Source organism: Urocampus carinirostris, chromosome 19 (assembly GCF_059441175.1).
Source record: "Urocampus carinirostris isolate Australia breed hairy pipefish chromosome 19, RoL_Ucar_1.0, whole genome shotgun sequence".
Taxonomy (NCBI): domain Eukaryota; kingdom Metazoa; phylum Chordata; class Actinopteri; order Syngnathiformes; family Syngnathidae; genus Urocampus; species Urocampus carinirostris.
The window spans coordinates 10,122,736-10,150,370 of NC_142367.1; the positions used below are offsets into that span (position 1 = coordinate 10,122,736).

The following is a 27,635-nucleotide window of genomic DNA, read 5'->3' on the forward strand; positions in this document are numbered from 1 at the left end:
TCTTGTTGCAAGGGCAACCACCACAAAATTTGTCGTATTGTTTTGAACCATCTGCAATCCTTTTCTCTTGTATTTGTCTAGACTAAACAAAGAAATTGAATAGTTTCTTTAAAAAGTGTGTATCATTTAGTGCCTCCTAGTGGTAAAGAAAACTTAATTCATTTAAAAAACGCGATTGATTTGAGTAAAAAGTGGGTTTCCTTGGGACTCTCCGGTTTCCTCCCACAAAAAATACATGTACTATCAAACGAAGGTGCATTTTCGTAAAATACTCGTAGGTTGAAAAATGGCTTTTCATTTTGCATATCATGAGCCTCAACTAGAGGGAACTGAGATAACTGTCCACCATCTTGCTGCTACGGTTAGCCAAAAACCTCAAACGGTTAGGCCAAAAAAATAAAAGGAAAATGGTGCATTTTGGTCACTTTGAGTATTTGTGGTTTGTATTTTCTTATGATTTGTATTACTTGTTTTCAGGTGCATGACACAATACAGAAACATCCAGTGGTCAAGCATTAAATATAACACCCAAAAAAGATCAAACTTCCTGAAAATGTTGTTTACCACACTTAATATATTTATTCTTTATCAAGGTAATTTTGTTTAACCTTTGGATGTATAAGTGGGGTAAAAAATGACATCATGGGTTGTACTTCAAAATACTTACAAATTTAAAAAAAAGTTGTAATATTGTCATATTACAGGTATTCCTCATAAAACATTTTTTATGACATGATGCCATTAGTATTTTAATTTTTTCTGCACTTATTTTCTACCCTACTTATGGAAGAGTGTATGTACTGGTAGGTCATGCATCCAAGGGTAAAATGTGCAGTAAAATGTAATTTATTTAAAATGTCACACCGAAAACCCTGACCCAAATTCGTGTTTAATTCAAAACACCCACTTTTAAAACTGTAATGTTTTAGTTTATTTCTACAAGAAATACTGCTATAACTGAGCATTTTTGTGAAAGTAACACCCCCCAAAATTAGTTTTAAAACAATCTGTGTTGTCTTGATTAGAACAACCCCAAAATTGGATCGTTTTGTGTAAAGAAACCCAGAGAAAGTATTGGGTTGCTCCCATTTATGACCCAAGTGTTTTATAGAGAACAGTTGAAGCCAACATAGAGGTGTAGTTAACTGAGTCGATCCCAAAAAATTTGGATGGGGATGGTGGTTACTATGCAACCCCCCCGTTCCAGCAATCCCTATAAATCACAAATAGGAAAAATTGTTTCAATTAATTTGGCAGCTAATGATTTCCCTTTGAAAATATAAAAGCTTTTCATATCCCCAAGTTATTTTAGTCACTGTATATTCAACAACAGGGTGGCGGTCTTTGTAAATAGTTTAGAAACAGTGATTAAACACGTTTTTTTTTAAAAAAAAAAAAATCATGTACAGTAATATGTCAATGTATAAAAATATATGTCAAGATTCATGTAAATGTGTGTATATGAACTAAATTATTAGAAAAAAATAAAATGTCTGTGTTGGTGTGAAAAAATGTGTGCTTGTCTTTTGACTCGGCATCAAGAAGGCCAAGGCCACAAGGCTCCTGATTAAGTCGACAACCGGATCAAGGCAATTATACTCTTTACTGCTTTCACATGCACCGACATGGGTGACTCTTCACGTGCCTTTACCAAACAAACATGTGTGTGGTTGAAAAAGTAGTTGGTTTACTTGCTTATTATTATAATTTTGGAATTTCAATATTAAATCAGGAAATCTGTAAATAATGTGCATGTATGAAGCATATTTCTCAAGTTTGCTTACTGAGGTGGAAGCAGGAAATCACTCAAAATGTTTTAAAACTATAATTATGATATTGAATCCCTTTTTATTTTGTTTGAATTGAATGGGTGGCTGCTTCTCATTTGCACGATCTTTCAGTTGCCTCCAAAGCACATAAAAGCAGGACTGAGTAGATAAGGAGCCTAATCGGATTTGAGATTAGCCTGAGTCCCCCTCAACCAGGTGAGCGGGTGATGTCCTACCGAGAGCACTTATACATCATGCAAGAGTCAAGGAGGGGGAGGGTAAATCGAGATAGGGAGTGGAGATGAAATAATGCTAATATTTGTGAGCAAAATAGTTTTCATATAAATTACTGTACACCTATATATTAATTAAAACCAGATAACTCATTTAATGGTTGATTAAACTGTAGAAATCTGCTATGTTGAATTAAAATAAAAAAGTTTTAATCTATTGTCAACATTTTTCCAATGATCAATTTATTTTACAGTCACCATTTTAGTAGTACTGACCTCGTTTCCGTGTGATTTTTTTCCACGAGTTTGGATCACAAACAGTTGCAGCATTCGTCCACTAGAAGACGTCTTTTCACAAGCCTTCACGGATGAAATATAGAAAAGAAAGCACATCTTGTTGCATATTAAAAAGATGATTTAGATAAGTCTTCTAAATCTATGAGAGTGTGATTGTGCCGACTGTGTTGTATGGTGCAGAGACTTGGAGCCTAAAGGCAGATTTGAGAGGGAAATTAAATGTTTTTGAGATGAAGTGTTTGAGGAGTATGTTAGAAGTGAAAAGATTGGATAGATTGAGAAATGAAATTGTGAGAGTCAGAACTGGAGTAGTAGTGGAACTGAGCAAGCGTTTTGATGAGAGGGTACCTGGTTGGTTTGGACACATGGAGAAGATGGATGAGGAGCGAATGTTGAAGAGGATCTACAGAGCAGAAGTAAATGGAAGGAGCTAAGAGAAAGGCTGTGATTGACGTGGATGGATGGTGTTATGAGTGCAATGGAGGAAAGAGGTCTAAATGTAATGGAAGCTAGGGCTCTTGTTGGTGATAGGGATGAGTGGAGAGGTGATGTGAAAGGATAGTGGGATGTTTGGATGTGTTCTAAGGGGTTGGCAGGTCACCTGTATGATACGGCAGGGGTAAACCAATAAAAGGTGTCGGGCCCTGCTTTTGAACAGAAGAGTGTGTTGTGTCACCCTGACCCGAGAAACATGGCCACTTTCTTGTGTGTCCCGTTTCATCTGGAGGGACGAAAGCAAGACCAACTTGGATGCCGAAGTGCTTGGGTGTTTGGGCATTTGGGTTGGCCATGGTCAAATATTTTGTGTTTTTTTGCTACTTTTATGTATTCTTTGTTTTTGTGTATGTGTTTGTCACCCCTTTCAAAGGATATGACCAGATAGATAAATATATAGAATAAAGACATCTTAAAAATGTTGCCATTTAAAAATAAATATAATAACTTATTTGATATTACTGTATTTCAATTGTTGAGCATGCACTTTTTTCTGGAATCCGTATAGCACTGTTCAGAAAATGAGAATATTGTGATAAAGTTATTTATTTTCTGTAATGCAATCAAGGGCATAGTTTCAGTATGGATAGAGGGGACATGTCCCCACTAATATCAAGCAATCATTGGGTTGTCCTTACCAATATTATGTGATCACTTAAAAATAAGCAGCGTCCACGCCACACCAATGCCCTTGAATGCAATAAAAAAAAAAAACTTCATACAGTCTGTATTTATTACAAATAAACTGAAATATTACAAGCCTTTTATCGTTTCAATATTGCTTATTATGGCTTAGAGCCCGCTAGTATACTTTTTCCATGTGATCTTATACTTTGGGGTGAGATACTAGTTTTTTTCTATACAAGCAATATTAAAAAAAATAACTTGATTCCAGAATAGATTAGGTTTATTTTCTTTTTAATTGCATGATGGAACGAAATAACTTTAACAGAGAGTATATTCTGTCCTGTATTCAATATTGATCATTCATGTTTTTTATTGGACACAGAAAAAAGTGTTTTGTGACAAATTCCACCTGTGTCAATTGTTATTGTTATTTAGATGTAAAACTTTATTTTGATATGTACAGAAAAAAAAGATTTGGAAAAAATGTAAAAGTGGGAAGAATTGAACAATGTTTCATTGTTGTGTGTGTGACATTTGGACGAACTGTCATTTTATTTATGATGTGCATAAATGTTGACAGTCCTATGGTTTAAACATGGCACTGACAAACAATCAACTATAGTAAAAAGTTATCAGTTATTCTCATGTATGCACGGAATTATTTTTTTGAGAGAGCCCTTTCAATTCAGATAAGAGGCTGTCAATTATTCCGTGCATGCATTATCTAATGACGTTAGTAAGAAAGTATGCATCTGAGATGGTAACTCCAGCATGAACGACATGCACTTTGATTTGAAGTATGGTGAGTAGAGGAGTGGGGGCGGCAGGGGGTCTCGAGCTGCTTGACCTTCGCCCAAATGGTCAGGGGCACCGTGGCTCTCACAACAACCATGGCGTCTCACTTTACGCCTTGCCCCGGCTGAATAAATATGGCCGATGGAAAGCAAAGCAGTGTAGAGAGAGAGAGAGATGCGGAGCGAGAGGCCCGTGACTGGTAGATGTGTGGCGATCTGCTCAGAGAGTCATTGTTGGGGACATGAGAGGACAATACACAGCCCCCGCCCTGAATACTCGCCATACCAGCTGACCAGCCATTACCATGCCGCCCGTCACAATTCACACACACACAAATATGGACAAGGCCACACACTCACACACATCTCATCCCACCTCCATGTGTGTGTGATTTACAGCAGGTTATGTTTAGACTCTCGCACCTATCTGTTCCTTGGGCGCTGACATTGCAGGCAGCCACCCAGCGAGAACAAGCGCACACTTAACGCCGCCTTGTTAGTTCAGCCAAGTATCCACCTGGTTGCACGGCCGCAGGATGCCCGGGCGTGTTTCCTTCCCACTCGCCTTACGAAACAAGAGAAAACACGTAATGGATCACTAACAAGATTGACAAAGAGATAGCAAGACAAATTTGTGGCAAACTTGTTCAAATGTAACTTGAAGAAATCTATATTCACATGACTGGGAATATTTTGTGCTTTGTGTTAGTTGGTTGGTTGGTTGGTTGGTTGGATCCCTTAACCTCTAGGGTTGTAAGGGCACCGTTTCCTGTGGTGTGTCGTGGGCAAGTACAGCCTGGTGGCGCCCATCCCTCTCCAGGCCAACACACATTAAATCCAACATAATAATGACGAATGCCACACAATATTAAATTACATATTACATTGATTACATAGCTTGGGAATGAATGTCTGTTTATAGACTCATTATTTTGCCCTATTATTTTGGAATTTATCAAGGGTGCTCGTAATAAAGCTAACTAACACGATCAACTTTATAATACTAATGCTAACCTTTTAAAAAATAACAGGCAATCAGTCCAAAGCTAATTTACCCACTGTAATTTTACACTTTTTTCAAAAAACATCTGTTGTACATTTACTGAGGGTTACCTAGTCAAATGTTTGATGTTGTTATAAAAAAAAATATATATTTATTTGGCTAACAGCTAGCTTTAAAGATATTATTTGAATTTTGTATTGCGTTTCTGAGGCCAAATATTCACCTTTATTATTATTATTATTATTTTAAACCTATTCTTGATCACAGGACACACAATGTTAAAAATAATACATGTTTTTTTTTTAATGTGAGTTAAGAAGCAATATCACCTGTTTTTTTTCTGTCGATGACAGTCATTTTGAGAGTTGGTGTCCAGGAATGATGACATCATGGTTGACCTATCATGGCTTTACTTTGTTACATCTTCATCCTGTGACACCAGCTCTTAAAAATGCTGAAGATTGAGGAAAACAGTTAGATTCACAGTGTTTAGAACACTGATGGCTAATAAAACAGAAATAAAACATTAAATTATTGGGTTGAATTACAAGTGGCAAGCTGTGCGAAATTTGGAACATTTTGTGTGTATATATACATATATATATATATATATATATATATATATATATATATATATATATATATATATTTAATATATATTTACATTATACATTACATTTAAAATTGGCAAAATGAAAAAAAAATGTGAAAAATAATACTTAAAATTAGCAAGGTTTTCAGCCCTTTCAAACCCTAAACAAATAAGCTTGACTTGACTTAACCCCTGGCCTGTGTCATCATTGCAGCCTCTGTCAGCTTGTTCATAATGTGTGTGCAAGTTCTTAGACACGTTCAAATAATCTCTTTATTTTCATCTTTCTTGGGGTTTGGGTTAGCGTTTGGAATGTACTTGAAGAAGGCCTTCTCTTACTCTTACCATTTTCATGCCACATTAAAAAAATGAGGAGAAAAACCCCACGGTGACGAACATGACGTCACTCCCCAGAACTCCGCCAACCCACATTCCTCCTACCTAATGTGTTCCACCCTGAACAGCATAAATAAAAATAAAGCATAAGGGCTCTTTTAACTTAGTTAGGCATTGTTAAAGCATATTTAACAGACAAAACATTGGACTTTCAACCTTTTTAAGGACACCTCAAACCATGCACACACCCTATAAAGAGCGCAATTTTTTGTATTGTGGCCGATAATATCAAAGTTTAGGCATCGTGAATATCGGTAAGTTTCCTGCACTGTGATATTTGGAAGCCAAATATTCACATTTTGAACCTATTTTGGATTACTGGACTCATTCATACCTGCTAACCACACCACTTTGCATGTTAGACTACTACTTTTCGCACGTTAAAAACGCCTACCGCTTAAATGTTTTTTTACCACTTTTTTCAAAGTAAAATAAGGGAAAACAAATCTTGACTTGAGACTAATATTTGAATCTACAGCTGCTTTATTTTGAAGCAAGGCTGTCTCTGTGTGTGAATATGTGCTCCAAAAAACGCATTAGATTTCCATTTTAGTAAAAGTTTTTCGCAAGCGCATGTTGTTTTTTAATATTCTGGAGATGGATTGTGTTTTGCGTGAAAAAAAAAAAACATGTTAAAAGGTTAGCATGTACGCATATTTTGTTAAATGTTTGAATTTTGTGTTTTAAAATATGAGCTTGTAAACAGTAAGTAACATTTTTTGCATCGCGAGCAGCCATTTTAAATTGGCGTCGAGGAATGATGACATCACAGTTACAGCTAATAAGCAATTATGTCTTTACGTCGATACTACGTCATCATCCCGCCACACTCGCTCTTAAAATTGCCGCAGTTAAAGAAGAGCATAAACAGGTGGATTTTTGTCTCAATTTATACATAACAAAACGCAATATTAAACGAAATGTAATGTTTGAAGTGATGATGGTTTATCAGATGAACTATTGTTAAGTTGAATTGCACTTTAAAGAGCTTAGTAGTATGTATTATCGCAGTTAATAGGCAAATTAATGTGATTAGCTAGCTAGCTAACCGCCCCTCAGTTCGAACCGAACAGTTGAGGTTAGGCAACAGATGCGCATACCTTCACGTCGCCTAGTACGTATTGTTGTGAGTGCGCGCGCGCGTGACGCCTACAGGAGGGGGTGGGGGGTGCCACGGCCGTAGCGTGGAAACCAGCGCGAGCCTCCACCCCTCAAGCTTCGGCGTGGACGCGCAGCGCGCACCCCACAACTCCCCACTCGTGCTCACCCTCACTACTGTAATCATATGATAGCGAGTTCGGGTCCGCGACACCGCTGCAGCCAACTCGATCAACTTCGAACAACTCTCAACTTTTTTATTTTTTTCCTCCCCCGCCCCCTTCCCTCCTGTTTCAAAACAACTTTGCAGGGTGGTGGTTAAGGAGGGCTCGCATCATCCGGAGACGAGTCCGGGGCTCCAAAACCGAGCTGGGGGTGGGGGGCGGCTTTGATTTGAAGACGAGCTCGGTGGCTGGAAGACGGTGGTGTCCTGGCATTTTTTGAACACCCCCCTCTAAATAACAAATCCAACTGTAGTGCTTTGCATCAACGCTCCAGCCATGGTCGGGGAAACAGAGGTGAAGGAGAGACCCAAGTCCAATCCGGACTACCTCATGCAGCTGATGAACGACAGGAAGGTGATGAGTTCCTTGCCCAACTTCAGCGGCATCTTCACACATCTGGAGCGGCTGCTGGATGAAGGTAAGGTGTGTGCGTTGTGTTTAGAGGGTGTCGCCCCAAAAGTGATATTTTTTAAAAGTTGATATCTTTGACACAATACCCCATTCATGAGGTTTATCTCTTGGAGTGAGCGAGTCGGTGATGGGAACAAACAGACAGTTGTTAGTCTTTGCCAGTGACCTAATGCGCAGGCTTATGGTGGGAGGGATGCAGCCCATCCCTGCACAGGAACGTCACAACGTGCCACCGACTTGCTGTATTTCTTGTCGCTTGATTGCCAAAGCTCTAATATTGATATTGTTCCGATACAATCAGTCATTTTTAATGCTAAAGAGATCCGTTTTTTTTTTCTAGTGTGTCTTGCTCAGACCACATGATACCGTGACAACCGTGGTTATAAGCGACCCATATTCCTCCCCTTCCAAAGTTATGTGGACACGTGCTTCACATCAACTAATGAAACAAACACAAGATGACTTGATGACGACCGCATTTTGCTAAAGGTTCTTTCACTTCTCGTTATTTTCTCGCCGTGACCCGAAAGCAGAGGTCAAATGGGACGCTCTCTTGCTAGTCATCCGTGCTTGCTGAGGTCAGACGATATTTTCGCCTCAGGTCGGCACGTAAACACTTATTATTGCGCCGAGGTGTCATTACAGAGGTATTGTGGGCCGGCAGTGCAATCTTTAGCAAACATTACAAGCGTGACAGTGTCTTTGCACGTGTTTTAGATGTGACCAATCCTTTCTGTGTCATTATTAGGTCACTGTAACCCCCCGGATATATTCACTGGGTTAAAAGTGAGCATGTGTCAACATAGCAGGGAAAAATAGTCATTTTTTTCTCTCTTTTCTGGCAGAGATCGGGCGGGTGCGCAAGGACATGTACAACGACACGGTGAACGGAGGCATGTTTAACGGACGGGACATGGAGGAGCTGCCTGAAGCAGTTGGCCCCGTTGCCCAGCTGCAGGAAAAGCTCTTCGTGCCGGTCAAAGAGTACCCCGACGTGAGTGGGGGCCACTGGTGACCTTCGAGCTGTCTGCCCGCTGTTTGCTTTTCGCCCTTGTAGCCTTTTATCTCCAGTCAGCGGCGAAAAGTCAGTCGGACTTGGTTAGACTGTGGCGACAGATGAATACCCGAGTCAAGTACGATTTTAGCTAATTAGAAGTCCGAGGAAATTCAGAAATTGACATAGGAAATGGGGCAAGCATGTGTAATCCATCAGATCGGGAAATATGAGGAAAAACTCTTACCAGTTTCGAGAATTAAATCAATATCCCCTCCCCCAACCTCCCGACCCCCCTAAAGGAAAGTTAGTCAATTCATGAATTCAATTTCTGTATGTATTATTAAAACACAAATGTATGAGTTGTGTTTTTACACAAAGAGTACCAGAATAATTAAAAAAATGAAGCTGTACTGATGATCCAAAAGACACAAATTAAATGCGGGAATAATAAAGAAAATCATGAAAATGTATAATAAACACCTTGTCACAAAGATTTGAAGTTTAACATTGTGCAATTGGTAAGTGGTAAAGACGTCATAATTTAAAAAAGGTTATCCTTAAGTTTGTAAACTGTGATGTCATATAAAGAAGGCAGTACTATAAAAATAAAAATGTCAAAACTCAACCAAATAGGCTTTAATATCATACGAGAAGAAAGTTTGATGTGGTGGTAACTGATAAATGTAATTGGTGGAATAAAGACAATTTAGAAATGACTGAGAAAAAACCCAGAATAATATCTAAATGATACGCCATGCAAAGCATGACAAACATTAAGTGATCACCATGATCACCAGTCCAGTTGTAAACAATGGTCTCAATTTTGTTAAATAAAAAAAAAGCCCCAAAACAGAATTAAAGATGCAAATGAGATAATATTTTTTTATTCATTACATCATCAGTAATTATCAAAAATGTCACTGTGATGTCATACAATTTGGACAATGAATTAAGTGATTTCAAAAGTTGCCTCAATAATAATAAACGAGACAATCACCATGACAACCCTTAAAATTCAGGCGTTCAAATTACATTCCATACAGTGAAGGGATCACATAGGGGTATCCATTTTCCATGTTTTCCTCACCCGATAAACGCAGATTATTCCTGCTGTTTTAACCAACACGACACCTCATCCATATTTATAGGCGTTTAAAAAGGTGGATTAAGTCTTTCCCCTCCGCTCTAAATACAAGGCCCTAGCAAGTGCACGTGCATCTGGCAGATCCTCTGCCAAAGTACAGTTAAGTACTTCGATATGAGTCGCATTGATCCTGCTCACATGATTTGTTTTAAGCAAATTATATTGTTGTTTGTTTTTTCTACCCTTCGCCAATCAGCCGTCACAATGACAGGCTGTCCTCGCTCACATGACGGCGGGGCCAATGCTTGAGATCAAGGTTAAATTTAGAGGAGCCGTCGCTGTCTATCGCTGCGGCAGAGGTCAGCGCGACGTTCAACCGAGAGAGCAATTGTGTGTTTGTGTGAGATGACGATACACACGCGGGCCAGCTGTCTTGTTAATCACTCAGTCACCGTGACAGATAAGGTTAAGCGAGTGCCTTCGTCCCTTCGTTGCCGCCAATAATGATCTATTTCCGTCTCACTTGGTAACGCAAACACATCATACGAACGCACCGCCCGTGTCATCTCTAACCCCTTTTGCCTGTCTTCACACTTGACATTATTTTTGTTCTTCTTCTCTGGTCCGCAGTTCAACTTCGTCGGGAGGATCCTGGGCCCGCGAGGACTGACGGCCAAACAGCTGGAGGCGGAGACGGGCTGCAAGATCATGGTGCGAGGGAAAGGCTCCATGCGCGACAAGAAGAAGGTACGCGACAGTCCTCGGTGGATCTTGTTTTATGGCTTGACAAAAAAGGAGCGCTAAGGGACAGCTGTAACTCCAGGGCTCCCTCCTCAGTTGTGAAGTGTAATTTGATTTTTATTAGCCTGTCAGTTGAAAGCGTTAACAGGATACGTCACTGTTTATTGTTGTGTGTTGGCAGATCATTTCTAGTCGTATGTTTTATGCGAGGAGTAAAAACACTCTTAACGCAAGTTTTGTCCAACATTGACCAAACCAATACTTGGGTTTATTTAACCCAATGTTTTGTACTGCTTTGAAAGATAAAAAAACACAAAATGTGTATTGTTTTTGTATTTTGTAAATGACCATTCTTCAAAAAAAGAGTATTTTTTTAAATGGGGCATTATATACTTAAAATTCATTCTTTCAGAACAACCCAAACATACTTATGAAAAAATCATAATATCCTGACTTTTTCCTTATATGATACAAATACATTGATAAAGCTACTAAGAAAATATGAATGAATACTTATAATAAATAAATAAAATTAGAAAAATGGGCAATAAAAAGTTGTTTCAATTATCTAGAAATACAAAGTGAGAATATAGTGAAAAATAAAAACAATACTTATAGTTGCTAATAAAAAATGTGAATTTATGTATGAATTGGACATGGTATTTTTTTATTTTGTTTTGCATTTAACAGTCTCAGTGAAACAGGTTAGGAGGTAATCCTAAAAAACAAAAAATAACTTAATTCTCACGAGAAAAATGGGTCAAATTAATCAAAATATTGGGTTGGTCCTATTTTCGGTCCAAGTTTTTAGGAGTGAAAGAGTGATAAATTAACGCTTGCCCCCAAACATATTATAAAGTCTTATATATATATCTCATCTCATCAGCCGTACCGCTTATCCTCATTAGGGTCGCGGGGGGGCTGGAGCCCATCCCGGCCATCTCCGGGCAGTGGGCAGGGGACACCCTGAACTGGTTGCCAGCCAATTGCAGGGCACACAGGGACAGACAACTCATTCGCTCATTCACAGCTAGGGACAATTTGGACCGGCCAATTCACCTGAAATGCATGTTTTTGGAACGTGGGAGGAAACCGGAGAGGAAACCCACGCAAGCACGGGGAGAACATACAAACTCCGCACAGGAAGTCTGGAGCTGGATTTGAACCAAGACAGGTTCCCATGACATGAACTGTGCCGCACAAGCGCTAACCACTGCGCCGCCGTGCTGCCCTTATATATATATATATATATATATATATATATATATATATATATATATATATATATATATATATAGATATATATAGATATACCAGAGCCATATCCCCCTAGTGCGAGTGGCTAGAGTCAAGAACAATTTCAGATTTTTGACTCTTTCTGGGAGATTGATACAGAGGAGGGGATTCCCAGCCCACTCGCTCAACCGAACTGTTGTGTTGGGAGTCCTTACGGGACCCAACCCCTTATGCCAAGCGCCAAGCAGGGAGGCAATGGGTACCAATGTTGTAAATCTTAGGTATGAGGCTCGAACCAGCAACGGTTGTTTGCGTCTTATGGACCCCGATAAATGTGTTCAACAAGAACACCATGAATAATAGAAATATTTGCACAACTTTTTTTACTTTTTAGATATTTGGATTTACTGACCAGACATTTATTAATGGGGAACTTGTGACGTGTCATGTATGGCCTGTCAGTGAATAAACATTTAAATATTACATTGTTTTTACTGAAACAAGCATGAAGGAAGAGCTCCAGCTCAGATCAACGGTGAGCGAGCACGGCCTCACTTCCTGTTTTCACGGGAAACACTGTTCCTTTGAATAATTGTCTTTATTAGTGCCAGGGCTCGACTTCAGTCCAGACATCTCAAATGAAGATTGCACAGTTATTTTCTTTGAGGACTGTCTAAAATCATAGATTTGCGTACCTATGCCAGAACGCAATAGGGCGTTGCCTTCAGGGGTTACCTCAAATCTGGACAGATTCTAATGAGGTGTTGCCTTTAGGGGCTGTCTGAAAACATAGCTGCTCTTCTCACATAATCCGTACATTTCCACAGTCAATTAATCAATCTCTCAACCCATCTTTCTCTCTGTCTCTCTCTCTCTCTCTCTCTTTCCCTCTATTATCCGCTCTCTCTTACTCGTTTACTCTCTTACTCGCTCTCTTTCACTTGTTCTCTTTCTCTCTGTTCTCCGATCTTCTCTTTCTCTTATCTGCCCTTTCTCTCTTACTCGTTTTCATTCTCTTTCTTTCTCTTATTCGTCTATCTCCCTCTTGTGTTATTATTTTACTCTTTCTTATTTTTCTTTTTCCTATTGTTCTCTCTCTCTTTCTTTATTTTTGTTATCTCTTTTTGTAGTGCTATCAGTCTCTCTCTTTTGCTCTCTCTCTTTATAGTTCTCTCTCCCCCACTCATTTTCTTTCTCTCTGTCTAACGCATTTTCTATTTCTCGTTCTCTCTCTTCTCATTCATCTCTTTGGTTCACAATGTGTTTTGAGTTTTTTTTCTTCTTGTCCCGCTGCTTCGTCCATCTGTCTTTTCCTTCCTCTCCCCTGGCGTCTCCTCCTATTGGACGGCTCAGGCTCTCCAAACGGCAGGTGGAGCAAGTCCAGCATTCCAGGCGACGCTCCCCACCCACCTCTATCGAACATTCCCTACGCCGCTTGCCTTTGGAGAGAAATGCACTCACAGAGAAGGAAAAACAGAGACACAGTGGGAGTGGGGGGCAGTTGGACAAGAGAGATGTTGACTTTCATTGCACTTCAAAAATATAGATCTCACTTGACAAAACAATCACGAAGCAGGCCGTTTCCCACTCGGGCACTTTTTACTTTTTAGTCTTCTGCCAGTGTGCGGTCACGCCAAATATTCATATCCTATAACTTTTTTTAACATGTTATGAAATAAGAGTGTGAGCCAAGATGCTAAAATTGTTCTCAATCCCTTCTCCTGTGGGCAGGGTCAAGGGCATGTGGTTTTGGTGATTATTGGCTTGACTTTATTCCTTGTTAAGTGATTACTTGTTTTTTTTTTTTTTGTTTTTTTTTTTTTTTTTGTTGACTCCCACCAGGGTCACAGGCAGGTTAGAGCCTATGCAAAATAATAACTACCGTAAACTTCACCCATACACTTACTCCCACTTTTTTCTCAAGAAAACTGTTGTCTAGTGGAGAAAATTCAGCTTGACGGTAAAGCTGAGGGAAGATCCACCCCACATTTCAAGTTGTAGACTTAACGATCACATTGACTGATTATAATGCAGCTCTGCTTACCCTTTCTCTTCAGCCACCACCACACAAAAGTGTGTTTTTCCTCGTTAACTTCCCCCTACTTTGCAAACTATGTTGCCATTTGGTGCGAGCCTCTTAATGGGAATGGTTATTATCATAACAATTTCTACACAAGCTAACCCCCCCCCCTAAAAAATATTGATATGAGAAGCAGAGATGGCATTTTTAGTCCAGTTTGTTGTTGCATGGTACAAAAACAAACAAACCAAAGAAAACATCCCAATCTAGCTGAATTTCTTCAGCAAATAATCTAGTAGCAAACGTGTGTTTTCATGAAGCCGATACAACTGTAATTATTTATGCTGGGACGGGAGTACTAAAAAGACTAATTTTAAGTAAAAAATAACAGGAACAAAGTGACGAACAAAAACAAACTGGTAGTCTCAAAACAACTAACAATTTTTTCCAAACCATAAGCATTCCATGATGTAACAATGGCAATGACTGTGCAGCTTTATGAGGTAGCTTGAATAACTTACCGACAGGTGTAGGGCAGGTGGTGGCTCTCTGGCCATTCCTCCATGTTGGTGCTCCCCAGGGGGATAATGATGTACCAGATCATGACAGATTAATTTAGAGTTGTGGTCTCCAACCTTTTTTAAGTCGAAACCTTATTTCTGTTACTAATTAGAGCAAAGGGAACCCAGTTTGATATGCATTTCTAAAATGACTCATTATGTTATTACTACGTTGTTAGTATGTTATTACTAGGTTAATTATTGGAAGTATGGTTGAATGGCACCACATTAAAAAGCTTTGCTTTAGAGTGCTGACATTTGGGCTCCGCAAAAAAATGTTTTTACTCACGCAAAATTCAATAACTGATCAAATCTTTTACCATATCGATGACTAACTCATGCAAACATCACCAGGAACCAATTACACCACCGATATATAACAAAAACAAAAAGAAATTATGATAATTGTGAGATCATGATGATGACATTGAGCGGTTTTTAGAAAATTGCGGGAAACTTCTGTGATATGGGCAGTTTGAGAAAGTTGCACAATTTTTGACGTTTATTTTATGTGATTAATGATGATAATGATAAATAATTCCTGTAATAATGTCCTTTGAATTATGTTTTGGTGGCTTAAAAAGTCAATTCATGTTGAAAGCATTTGCATGGATCCATTTTGCTTTGAGCAAAGCTAATCTGGTCATTTTTAACATTTCAACATTTTTTTCCATTGACTAGTGAAATATATATATTTTTTTTAAATTATTTTTTTGTGCGTGAAAAACAATATGTTGTACCGTTGGAAGATCTCATCTCATTAGCTGCACCGCTTATCCTCAGTAGGGTCGCGGGGGTGCTGGAGCCCATCCCAGCAATCATCGGGCAGTGGGCAGGGGACACCCTGAACTTGTTGCCAGCCAATCGCAGGGCACACAGGGACAGACAACTCGCTCGCTCATTCACACCTAGGGACAATTTGGACCGGCCAATCCACCTGAAATGCATGTCTTTGGAATGTGGGAGGAAACCGGAGTGCCCGGAGGAAACCCACGCAAGCACGGGGAGAACATACAAACTCCGCACAGGAAGTCCGGTAGCTGGATTTGAACCCACACAGGAGGTTCCCAGGACCTTAGAACTGTGCCGCACACGCGCTAACCACTGCCCCATAGGAAGATAATGTAGCTATTTAACTATATTTTGAACTAGACCTGACTTGACTAGAAAATTCAAACAACTTTAAATGAGAAAACTGTTTCAATATGGTGGACAAATTAGCTCTTTTTAGAGTTGTATTTCAAATTTTAATCATCTAACCCTAACCCTATGATAACTTATTTATATTTAATTTATTTATTTACATTTAATTGTTTCTATCTTGTGAAAAATCTTTAACATTTATTATTTTGATAAAAATAAGTATAGTAAAATATTAGACATTATCTTTTAGTGTTCTTTTTGTTTTGTTTTGTTTTTATGATTAGTTTGTTTTTGTTTTTGCATAGAAGTTAGAATGGAAGTGTACTGATTTTGAATTCATGCACTTTTTTTAAACAATTTTTAAACCATTGAAATGCCTACAAGCACCTCTGGTTTGAGAAACCTTGTTTAAAAGAACTTACTGAAAAAAAGTTATGCTGTCAACTTGAATTGAAGTCAGCCCCTTAATTCGGTTTCACTAATCAATGCCAAACCGGGGTTATCACGATTTCAGAGCCAAGAGTAAAATTGAACAGGAAGTCAGCACTTTTGATTAGAAACCAGTCATGTCCACAACTTGAGCTGAGATGCAACCATCCTCGGAATTCTTAATTTCTATTTCCTTTTGACTCTGGTCACATTGCCTTTTGAGTATAAAAAAAGGATTAAAAAAAGAAAAAAGAAAAAGTAAATCCCCTACAGCGCACATTACAAGTTGAATGGGAAACAAACGTGTGCTCGTCGTTGCGCAGGAGGAGATGAACCGAGGCAAGCCCAACTGGGAGCACCTGAGCGAGGACCTCCACGTCCTGATCACGGTGGAGGACACGAACAACCGTGCCAAGATCAAACTACAGAGAGCCATCAACGAAGTCAAGAAACTCCTCGTCCCCGCCGTGAGTATCCCGAAAGGAAACGGAGAGTTTTTGGTATGCATGGGAAGGGGAGGGAGGAGGGCGGCAGGAGATTGTCCGTCCAAAAAGTGTGTGTATGTGTGCGAGGGACATGTAAGGGGTTAGGGTAATTAGGGAACGGGCACAAAAAGGGGTTGCCACGGCAACGCGGGCTTGTTTGAAAGGCTGTGCGAATGAATGGCGAGTCTGTTCACTCGTCCTCTCCACTCCATCACTCCTTTCACTCGTTCACAACTAACTTCATTCCCAACCACCGGCTACAATATTCCTTTTTTGCCACTCCCCACTGCACCCCCCCCCCCCCCCAACTTGCTCTTTTATTTTATTTTTTTCTTCCTTTTTGTCTGTGTACAAGGCGAAGTTTGCATTGGCTTCCTTTGCATCGCTCGCATTCTCCAGCGTCACCACATACGGTACTCACAAGGGATGAACCGGAATTAAAATTTGTGGCTAAACCAAAAACGTAAAATGCTTGGCCGTAAAATTGAAAATGAAAATAAAATTAAATATTTTTTATACTTATTTGCGCTGACTTGTAAACAGGTATAGTATAAAATGATTAATATAGTACTAGATGCTTATTTTAAGTGTTATATTTATTCTTATAAAACAACCAAAAAGTTTATAAAAAAAAACAAATATCCAGTTAGGCAAGAAAGGGATACAGAGGATATAAAACAGTCAAGAGATGTAAAATGCAAGTAATACAAACGAGTCCATTGTACTTAGAGTAAAGTGGCTGCCTAGAATGAAAAATAAATATCTTTTAGCGACTACACTGTACAATCTTGTCCCCATTTTTAAAAATACATAACATTTTTGCTTTCAATGAAAAGGGAAAAGAAAATGGGAATTGAAGATGTGTTGGTGCGGTAGTACGTGCAACAGACGCGTCACACTCACATATTCGACAAAGAAAATAATAATAGAAATTAAACTCCCACGTTTACAAATTAAAACTTCTGAACTGTAGATCGTTAGCTTTGTAGTATTAAACATAATCAAAAGTCTGGTTAGTAGCTAAACAATACAGAGAAGCAGAGTGACACAAAAACCTTTGACAAAAAGTCTTGTTGGTAAAAGCTTGGCATCACTCCCAATTCGACCTCTATCTTCTTAATTCTCGTGAGCTAAATGGAAAAATAAGCAGCTGCGTAGTGCACTGACTCGCCCCTGATTGAAAGCCAGCTTTGCAAGGCTTGTCTCATCTTAGACGTGACGTCATCACAACATCGTTTTTTATGTTTTGGAAGACTTTTATCGTTTTTCTTTTATTCAGTGCCAAAATTTGGTACCTCACTTAAGCGCTTACATGTAGAAAATGTGTACATTGTGAAATCACAAGTATGCATCCTCTTGCAACAACTGGGACAGAATGAAAAGAGCAGCAGGGGGAATTGTATCCCAGTCCAACCGAAAGGTTAAAGCCGTCAAAGCCTGCAGTGGCTGCTAGCGCCGGCACCTGTTCATTCGAGGTTGACTGATGATACGTGCTTGAGTAACACCGCACAACTTTTGCCTCGAAGCAGTAAATCAGGCCGACTTCTCAGCAGGCAGTAACTGGAGCTAAGGTGCAGCTAGCTTGTGTGAGACTGAATAGCACCGACTGGTATGCTGTGTGGTGGTGTGTGTTTAGCTGGGACTGCTTAGTCTTTGATGATTGTTGGACTTGTTTGTTTTTTTCTCTTGGAGTTGTCCTCCTTGAATTTTCTAGAGTGCTTGTTTTTCTTCATCACAAGGCAGTGGGTACAATTGGAGTATATAACTTTTCACAATTGAGCGGAAAGAATGCATTAATTTTAAACATTGAATACTCGAAATGGATAGTTATATCAAGAGAACAATTATAGACTTAAAAAAAAAATCTGTATTATTTGGTCCAAAAGAAGTGCTGGAACTGTGGTTATGCATGAGAAATGAATAACCTTTTTTTGTTGTTTTTTACGCAAACTATGAATGTTAATTTGACTGTAAACTGGTTTAAAATCAGTTTTTGTCAATTGATGATTTCTCAAAGGATAAGTCCTGTAATAAAACTTTCCTCAAATAAAAGTTTTATGGGTTAGGTTTATTGTTTTGTTAGAGGATGAGTAACATATTTCTGAGAATGCTTTCTTTTTAAACATAATTTCTATGTATTCAAACAAATAAAATCCTATATTTTTACTTTATTTTATCTTTTAAAAGTGATTAAAATTACAATTTTCTAGAGTTGTTGTAAAAAAAGATTTTTTTTATATTCACACTTTAAAATGTGAATAAAAGTTTGTTGGGTTAGGTTTATTGTTTTTTTTTAATGTATTGTGTGTTTTTTTCTTTTTTTAACTTAGTGAATTAACCCTTTATTTTATTTTATTTTAAAAATATATAAAATCGATAAGGGCAGCACGGCACACTTCTGAGGTCATGAGATCGAACCTTCCTGTGAGGAGTTTGCATGTTCTCCCGTGCCTGCGTGGCTTTCCTCCGGGCACTCAGGTTTCCTCTCACATTCTAAAAAATGCATGTCAGGTTAATTGGCTGCTTCAAATCGTCCCTAGGGGTGAATGAGCGAGTGAGTTGTCTGTCTCTGTGTGCCCTGCGACTGGCTGGCAACAAGTTCAGGGTGTCCCCTGCCCACTGCCCAAAGACAGCTGGGATGGGCTCCAGCACCCCCGTGACCCTACTGAGTATAAGTGGTACAGATAATGGATGGATGGATAGAATTGATAAAAATTACAATTTTCCGAGTATGTGATTTAGGGTACGAATGTTCGCCAAAAGTGAAGACTAAAAAGCAAACCAAAAGTTGTGCATAAGTAGCCCAAAAATAAGACGACTGTTTTACGTCACATGATGCAAGTATGTCCTCTGACCTTGAACCTGACACTGACTGTGAGCGTCTTTGCAGGCTGAGGGAGAGGACAACTTGAAGAAAATGCAGCTGATGGAGCTGGCCATCCTGAACGGAACCTACAGAGACGCCAATGTCAAGACACGTAAGGATCACAACACAGGATGGGAGGAGTCCAAGGGGGGAGGAAGGCGGGAGTCTCTGCACAGGACACCACTGTATATACAAACAATGCCTCTGTTCCTCGTAACATAGATTGCTTGTCCCTTCCTGGTCCATTGTCTCCAAGTAACACACACAAAAATCATTGTGCATGTGTCCGACAGCCACCGCCGGCTTCCCGCTCGGCACCCCGCAGGCCCCTCGCATCATTACCGGCCCTGCGCCCGTCCTACCGCCGAACCTGCGAAACCCCGCCCCCGTTACCACGCCCACCATCATGCCCCTTATCCGCCAGATCCAGAGTTCCGCCCTGGTGCCAGGTGCCAACCCGCACCCGGCGCTGATGCAGCAAGGACCCGAGTCGGGGATCATCTACACACCCTACGAGTACCCCTACACTTTGACGCCCTCCATATTGGAATACCCCATCGACTCCACCGGCGTGTTAGGTAAATAATAGCCACAGGGCGTCATCTTCCTTCGTGGCCAATGGATGTGTTATGAGACCTGGAGACTCGGCAACAGGCCTCAATCCAAAAATGTACATTTAGTTGGTGCAATTCTAGCATTATTTGCTCTTTGGTGTAATTTATTTATTTGTTTAAAACGCCCTTTTTTCACCTGGACGTTATACATGAGATTTTATGGTATTATATTACCGTATTTGTACGATAATTGATCATTCGAAAAATATTGCTGACCATAATTGCAAAACATTGGATGCAACAGGTATCGAACCTGGGTCTTATTGGTGAGAGCAATGAATTCTATGCACTAAACCATACGAAAAAGCATTCGATTATAACTCATTATCACACTATTTTTATTCACAGTAACATTGACAAATGAATGGAAAAACAGTAAGTCGCCCAGAAAGAATTAAACCAAACGCAAAAAAAGCACAACAAGAGCAAAAACTGGTGTATCTGATGATGAACCGCATTTTGAAGGACAAAAATATTGTGTTCATAGTTTACGTTGTCTATTAATAATCTTAATCATGGCCGCATGTAGTCAACAATGTTTGTCACTTACAATGCTTTATTTGAGCTGTGAAAAAGTGAAACAAAATTATATACCAATTTTGAATCAAAAATTAGAGCTGCGCATTATACATGACAGAATACAGAATTCAGAATACACACAGAATATACAAAACGGTTTAAAATAGTTATTTATAGCAATATGTATGTCGAATGCAAGATAAACCTTACCTTAAATACATTTTTACTTAATACATTTTATTTTCGGGCTGTATCGGCCAGTCGTAGTCTAAGGTAAATACAGCTCGAATTTGAGCGGTAGCATTTATTTGTGGAAGGGGCCGTTTGTTATCTTTGAACTTTGTGGTGAACTTCAGCTTGTTTGCGCTTAAAGTGGAAGTTAACCCAAAGGAATTCCCAACAATGTGATCTTGCGAGACAATCTTCTATTCTAAAACAGCATTTTGTCTTTGCAGAATATTAGTACAGAAGCACATGCTTTTATGTGTCTTATGGGGCAGCGATTTTGTTGGTTTCAGCTAATGAACAATCAAAGCTGAGCCTCAGGTGAATTGTGAACTGCTGAAGCCTGGGCGTTTGTGTTGGGGATGGATACGAACAGGTGGATTTGACATAAAAAGACACAATTTTTGGAAAATCCTTTGGGGTTAACATTGCTTTTAGTGGGTGTGTGAATTCTGCAATTTTTTCCCCCCAACATTTACTGCCATGCACCTGAATCACTAAATTTGGTTGATGGCGGCCATCAGTGTCCAGCTCTCGTAATACATCCAACCAAATGTTACCTGGCATGCGGAAGCTTACCGTCGGCCTAATAGTCCCTTCGTCCTGTGTTTTCGCAGGTATGGCTTTCCCAACCAAAGGCTAAGCGATTAGCTTTCTACCTTAGCGCACATGGACTGGCTTGCAGATAGAACATATCCCCTTCCCCCCTACCTGTTCCCCGAAACCTTCCCCTCTAAATACGGAATGAAAGCTCGCAGCTAGCTCGCACTGTAGGATGATTCCCGTGGTTTGACGCCTCTAACAAAACAAATTGCGCTTGTAATATTAACACTTTGTAGTGTAGATCATGTTTGTGATTGAACTTTTTTTTTAAAAGGCAATTTTAATATTTCCAGTGCCTCATAAGCGTGATTTTGAAGCTACTAGTTTAATAGGAAAGTGGATTCATCTTTAGAGAACGGAAGACCACAACACGATGAGTTTCTGTCGTTTTTGTATGACTTAACCCTCTTGCTATGTAGAAACATACGTATGTCTGAGGTGTATTGTATAATATTTGTGAGGAAAAGATCTAGCCATTTCTACCCTCTCTTTTTTTAGCCTTTGTGTCACTGCTGGCTCGATTATATTTGATGGCTAAAACATAAGCGTCAAAAATATATAAAGGAAAGCTAAAGCCAGCAGAAGATTAACCACTTTTTTGTTTCATATTTTCAAACCTTTTTTTACTTTTGAAGTTCATGACCCAAAATGGCATGTTCTTTTTCGGGGTGGGCGATATGGCAAAATATCATTGCGAACTTTTTAAGAAATAAAGTATGGTCTCGATTTTTTTCTCTGAGAAAATTTTGCGGGTAACTCATTAAAACATTTCTGACCATTTTCATTTGATGTTTTACTGGCATCAGTGCAAATACACGAGCATTAGCTGCTAGTGTTCGTCTTAAATCTGATTTATTTGTATAGCACTTTTCATAAAATTAATGCAACCAAAAATCATTGTACATCAAAAACAACCCCAATTCTACCCACATAATCTTGTGTTTCTCATTTGATCAGATTTGCACGAGCTTATTAATTAAAGTACAAAAGGAATATTTTAGAACAAGTGAAGTTGTTATTTAAGTAATTAACCCCTGATTCCAATGAAAAAAAATATTTAAAGAAATAAGCTAAATTTACTGTCTTGTCATGTAATTTTTTGCTCATCTTAAGGATATTTTTCTTATTTTACAAAAGGTCCGTGAAACTGGTGTTAGCTGCTTAATTATTTAGCATTACCTGCTTGTGGCTAAAGTGAACCTAATCATTTAAGTGATGCTATCCACTGAAGCAGCTAGCAGCATTATTAGCTAGAAATTCTAGCATTAGTGGCTAGCATTAATAATTAGCCCTGAAAATGACGCTGAAAATGAAATAAAAAGTGAAGCTAATCCCTGAAACGATGCCATACTTAATGCAGCTAGTGTCTTTGTTTACCAAAAATCCAGGCCAGGGACGATTGAACAAGTTTAATTTTTTTGGGATCAAGATCTCATTCGATTTATTATTGTCCTACTGCCACCCATAATAATCGTGGAATGAAATACAAACTAAAACTCAACCTCGAAGTGATGCTCTTCGTTAATGCTGCTAGCGACTTTGTTAGCAAAAAAATTCAGGCCAGAGATGATCTGACGAGTTTCAATATGATGAGATCACAATTTTGTCAATGATCTAATATCGTCATATCGCAACCCCCACCCCCATGATAATCGTTTAATAATAATTTATACTTGTATATTTTAAATGTATTTTTCTACTCAGAAAAGGGAAACATTCCAAATTTATTCCGAAAACTTATTTTTACAGATTTAATGCAACATAACACGAGGGTTAAAAGAAATGCTTCTCCTTAGCACCCCTTCCCCCCTCCACATGTGCATCCCCTCAAACTTTCCCGGAAGTGGCCGCTCATGGGTGTTTTGTGTGTGTGTGTGATGTGGCGTTTTTTTGATGAGTAACCTGTGTTCTGTTTTGGCCCCCCGACGCCGTTCGCACTTGCTAGCAGGTGCTATGGCGGCTAAGGTACGCCGCCAAGACAAGAGAATCCATCCTTACCAAAGGGTAGTGACCACAGACAGAGGTTAGTTAGCTCAACAGATACTTTTGACGTTTGTGTGTGCGTGTGACCGAGGGACCAGTGTGTGTCTGCCTTAAAGGTATTCCCAAGCAGATTTTTTTTCAATTAACCACAGAACGTGCAGTGTTCCTCCCCACAATTATGCAAATGTGTGGCAAAATAACCCACGCGCCGGGAGGAAATGTAGTCTCAAAGTTGACCTATTTGGCTTGTTTTCTGTGTAGCTGTGACGTCATTGCTGGAATCTAATTATTTCAAAATGGCAAATCCCATTAACACAAAACACAGTGATTGTGGTCATTTCTCCTTGGGGGAATTGTAACTTTGCTTACTCTGTGTTTCCCCCCTATAGGGTAGGTGATTCTAGCTCTTCGTTTGTAGAATTTTGTCAGCTAGCTCCCCGTTAGCATCGGGGCTGTCGAGGGCTTTCCTGTTTTGTTGCGTTGATCGGTCCTGGTTAGCCCCAATTAGCTCTGTGTGTTTTATCTTTGCCAGTTAGCCCCATTTTCGCTGCTCGCTCTTTGTTGTACCATTACTGCATCCACCTTCGATACAACCCCCAGGATTTCTCCACAAAAAACTCATAACCTCTTTGACTAATTAACACGTAAAATAATATGGCGACTGGCCTAGTAGGGTGCTGGTGTTCCTCCGATGGCGTCACAGCTCAGGATGACAAAGGCAAGAGATGCCGTCTTCAAAATACTCTATCTTGGAAAATAATTGGAATATACCGATGAAATAGATATAGATTTTATGCAAAAAACACGTATTATTTCTTCACATTTTGCGTGTTTAAGAATTTGGGATTACCTTTAAATCTGAAAGGAGGGTGGTAGGGAGAAGAGGGGGCAGGGCCACGAGTGAATCACTCCATTCATGTGACTCTTTTCCTTGTGACTCCTTGGGAATCCTTATTTTTGTTTTTGTATTTATACCCGATTTCATTCCACTAGTTCCCGATCGAAAAGTGCCCGACGACGACATACCACTTAATTTTTTTACTACTAAAACACAGCGTGTGATGACTACTGAAGTCTGTGTTTTCAAGCTCCTTTTTATTTGTGGTCTTATCAGTCGCCCACTGGACTTTATCATTGGGACTGTTTACATCTTTACATATTCTATTTCCTAGCCAGAGTGGTGCTGTTGCCATGTATTTAGCTGCAGAGAAAAAAGAGAAACATACATTTGTATATAGGGATTTTTAAGTGGAGCTAAAAAACGCTTGAAAGTATTTGTAGGGATTTTGTTTGTTTTAGTCTGTACATTTTTTTATTTGGATGCTTTTTATAGTGTCTCCATGTAGCTCCTACTGTTCCTGTGTGTTTTTGTTGATGTATTTGAAAGCCGAGGTGACCTTCTCAATGCACAGGCCTCAAGACTGTTTTATGCAATATAGACATGGACTAGTTAGCTGCAATATGTATGTGCAAGAGCACGAAAACGAGCGGAAAAAAAGGCAATAAAGACGACTATTGAAAAGAGAAATAAATCTCCAAAGACAACCTAAAGACTCTAAATTCTTGTAGTTAGATTGTTGTGTTCTTCTGGAAGGACAAATCACCATCTTTTAACCTCTCATCGCTGTCTCTTACTATGGCACCTCTCTGCTCACAGTAGCCATTAGCAGCTATGCTAATACTTCCTAGGCAAAGCGTAATCAGCATTAATCATAATCAGTCGAATCTTTGACACATGAAGCCACGCTTACCCCGAGTGCACAAAAAATTCAGCAAACTATTTTGTTTGAAAGTAAGTTTACAAATGGTAAAAAGAAAAATTGACATAAACAGAAATGTTGTACTTTTGCTTTTTAGAAATGTACATTTTTATTAATTTCATTACAAAATTATTCTATTTAAGAAAATATATTTTTATGAATGTTATATTTTTATTGTATATTTTTACATTATTATTTACAAGAGAAAACTATGTTATATTAAGAGGTGAAATCAAGTTTAAAAAAAGAAAAAAATCTTTCAAAAATAATATTTTGAACGAATCTGTGATTATCTGTGCGATTCTGTGAAAAATCTCTTCGTCCCGGCGTGCACTCAGGGTAACCACGGCGTCTCGTCCTCTGCCATCTTTTAGCATGACTAGTGTAACGTTAGCTGCGGTCACATGACGCTGGGGGCTGCCAATCATCTGCCCCCATCGCCCTGTGCGACCGCCATCTTTAAAAAATAAATAAATGCCTTTTTGTCATCCCGACGCCACTAGCCGAAACTAATCTCTCTTCTATCTTTTTGTTTTTCTTTTTATGTCCCCCTTCTGTGTGTCCCCCTTTTTTTTGTTCCGTTTCCTTTCCTGGTGCGTCTGTGTCCCTTCTAACTCTAGCTGCCACGGCAACTAACCCATGACACCTTTTCCAACCATTGATGATCCCCCCCCCCAAGCCACTAGTCCTCTCATTGGCCAATCCCCCCCCTCTCCGTACCATCCCCACCCGGCTCAGCCAACCAGAGGCCGGCACAGGGAACGACGCTAACCAGCAACGGACGGCGGCCGCGGCGCTAGCTGGGAGCGCCGCCATCGAACTTTTTGTGCCTTCTTCTCGCAAATCGACCTCCCCCATCGCCGTTGGGGAAGGTTCGAACCTGCAATAATTCCGACTTTCTTATTACTCCACACCCGAAGATGCTAATTGCCCTCACTACGGACTCGAACCGTCCACAGAGAGAGAGATATGTTGTGCATTCTACTTCAATTGAATAAGAAATGCTAACATTTTAGCATCTCTTAGCATCTTTTTTTTTTAATTGCACACAACCATGACGCATCATGTAGAAAAGCTTACCACCCTGACACAGTCTTTTTCGTTGTTTTTTATTTTTACTTTTAGCCAGCTTCGCAAAGTCAAAATGGCAGCATAAAAACTGAAGCCTTTTGCTTTCATTATAAGTTTTGGATATCACGACGTTAGTGTTTATTTACAGCTATCATTAAGTAGCCGCAAGCTCTTTCTTGACCTTGTTGCTTGTTAGCATGCTAGCATTTTATCTCTTTTTTTATTTTCAAAAGTAAACCGTACTGGGTTTTTTTTTAACCAAAATTACTTGATTTAAGAAAAAAGTTTCTAGTTATAATTGTTCTCATCATGAGGCAAAACCCTACCAACTTGACCCATCATTTTGGGGTGGAAGTTTTTTTGTTTTGCTAGCATACCAATTGACGGCTAACGTGTTATCATTCCAAATTAAAAATGGCAGCATTAAGACAAAACAAATTGTTTTTATTTTATTTTTTTGCCAGCATGCCAACAAGTAGCATTCCCAATTCATAATGGAAGAACAAATGATAACTGATCAATAAGTTCGAGGTAACAACGGTTAACTCGACATTAGCATTTTACAATGTTAGCATGTTGCTTGTTAATGTGCAATAGAGGGCTCCGAGCTCTGTGCTAAAAACGAAGCCGTGTTACTATTTTTAGCACAGAGCTCGGAGCCCTCTATACAGATACATTTGATTGTCTGCTAGCATACTTTTGACAAACAAAACCCGGCTACTATTATTTTAACCAATTTTCTCTTAAAAATTAGGGAGAATGCTCTTTTAAATTGCTCCTAACTGTGAGGCGTCAAAAGCTTGGATAACTGACTGCGTTTTTGTTTTAGCTAACATGATGTTACAAATTTTAAAAAGCAGCATAAAAACAATACATTACATTTGCCCGTGCTATAAGTTAGAACTGCAACAGTTTTACAATGGGTTACAATGCTAGCATGTACAACTATCTTGCTATCTTATTAGCATAGCAACTGTTAGCATGCTACCATTTGGTCCAAGAGAACCCGACCGCTTTTATTTTTAGCATTTATTTGTAATTAGGGGGATCAATGACTGAAATGTCAGATATTCTTGTTTTTTACGTCAATTAGAGTGCCTTATTGCGTTTCTTCTCCCAGTGAGGTAAAATGCAAAATCGGATCCTCTCTCATGTAAAAGAAGATAAAAGTTTGCACAACTCTACAAAAGTGCCTTTAGAATAATCAGCAGTATTACATTTTATGGCAATTTTACCCTCCCTTCCCAAGTGCCGCACAGTATTATTAATGATTTTCTGTTTGCAACACTCTTATATCATTTTAGTTTTTGTGCAAAAACAGCCAATGGGGGCCTTGCTATCAAACCTGTCACGAGTTGCC

At 39.2% G+C, this 27,635-nt stretch overlaps 1 protein-coding gene across 3 annotated transcripts; it reads left to right on the forward strand.

Annotated features, from left to right (window-relative positions):
- Nucleotides 1-7,379: 7,379 nt before the first annotated feature.
- qki2 (QKI, KH domain containing, RNA binding 2) lies at nt 7,380-26,757 on the forward strand. 3 transcript variants are annotated; one of them, XM_088323188.1, is made up of 9 exons: nt 7,380-7,946; nt 8,785-8,933; nt 10,651-10,767; nt 16,473-16,616; nt 19,525-19,612; nt 19,794-20,078; nt 21,452-21,475; nt 23,407-23,484; nt 25,825-26,757. In XM_088323188.1, the coding sequence occupies exons 1-9, from the start codon at nt 7,805-7,807 to the stop codon at nt 25,845-25,847; spliced, it is 1,050 nt and encodes a 349-aa protein (XP_088179314.1). In that variant the 5' UTR covers nt 7,380-7,804; the 3' UTR covers nt 25,848-26,757. The 3 variants fall into 3 exon arrangements, with proteins under 3 accessions (XP_088179314.1, XP_088179315.1, XP_088179316.1); XM_088323190.1 differs by lacking the exon at nt 7,380-7,946 and adding an exon at nt 8,169-8,517; XM_088323189.1 differs by lacking the exons at nt 21,452-21,475; nt 25,825-26,757 and having other exon boundaries at nt 7,389-7,946; nt 21,476-24,989.
- The last annotated feature ends 878 nt before the right edge of the window (nt 26,758-27,635 follow it).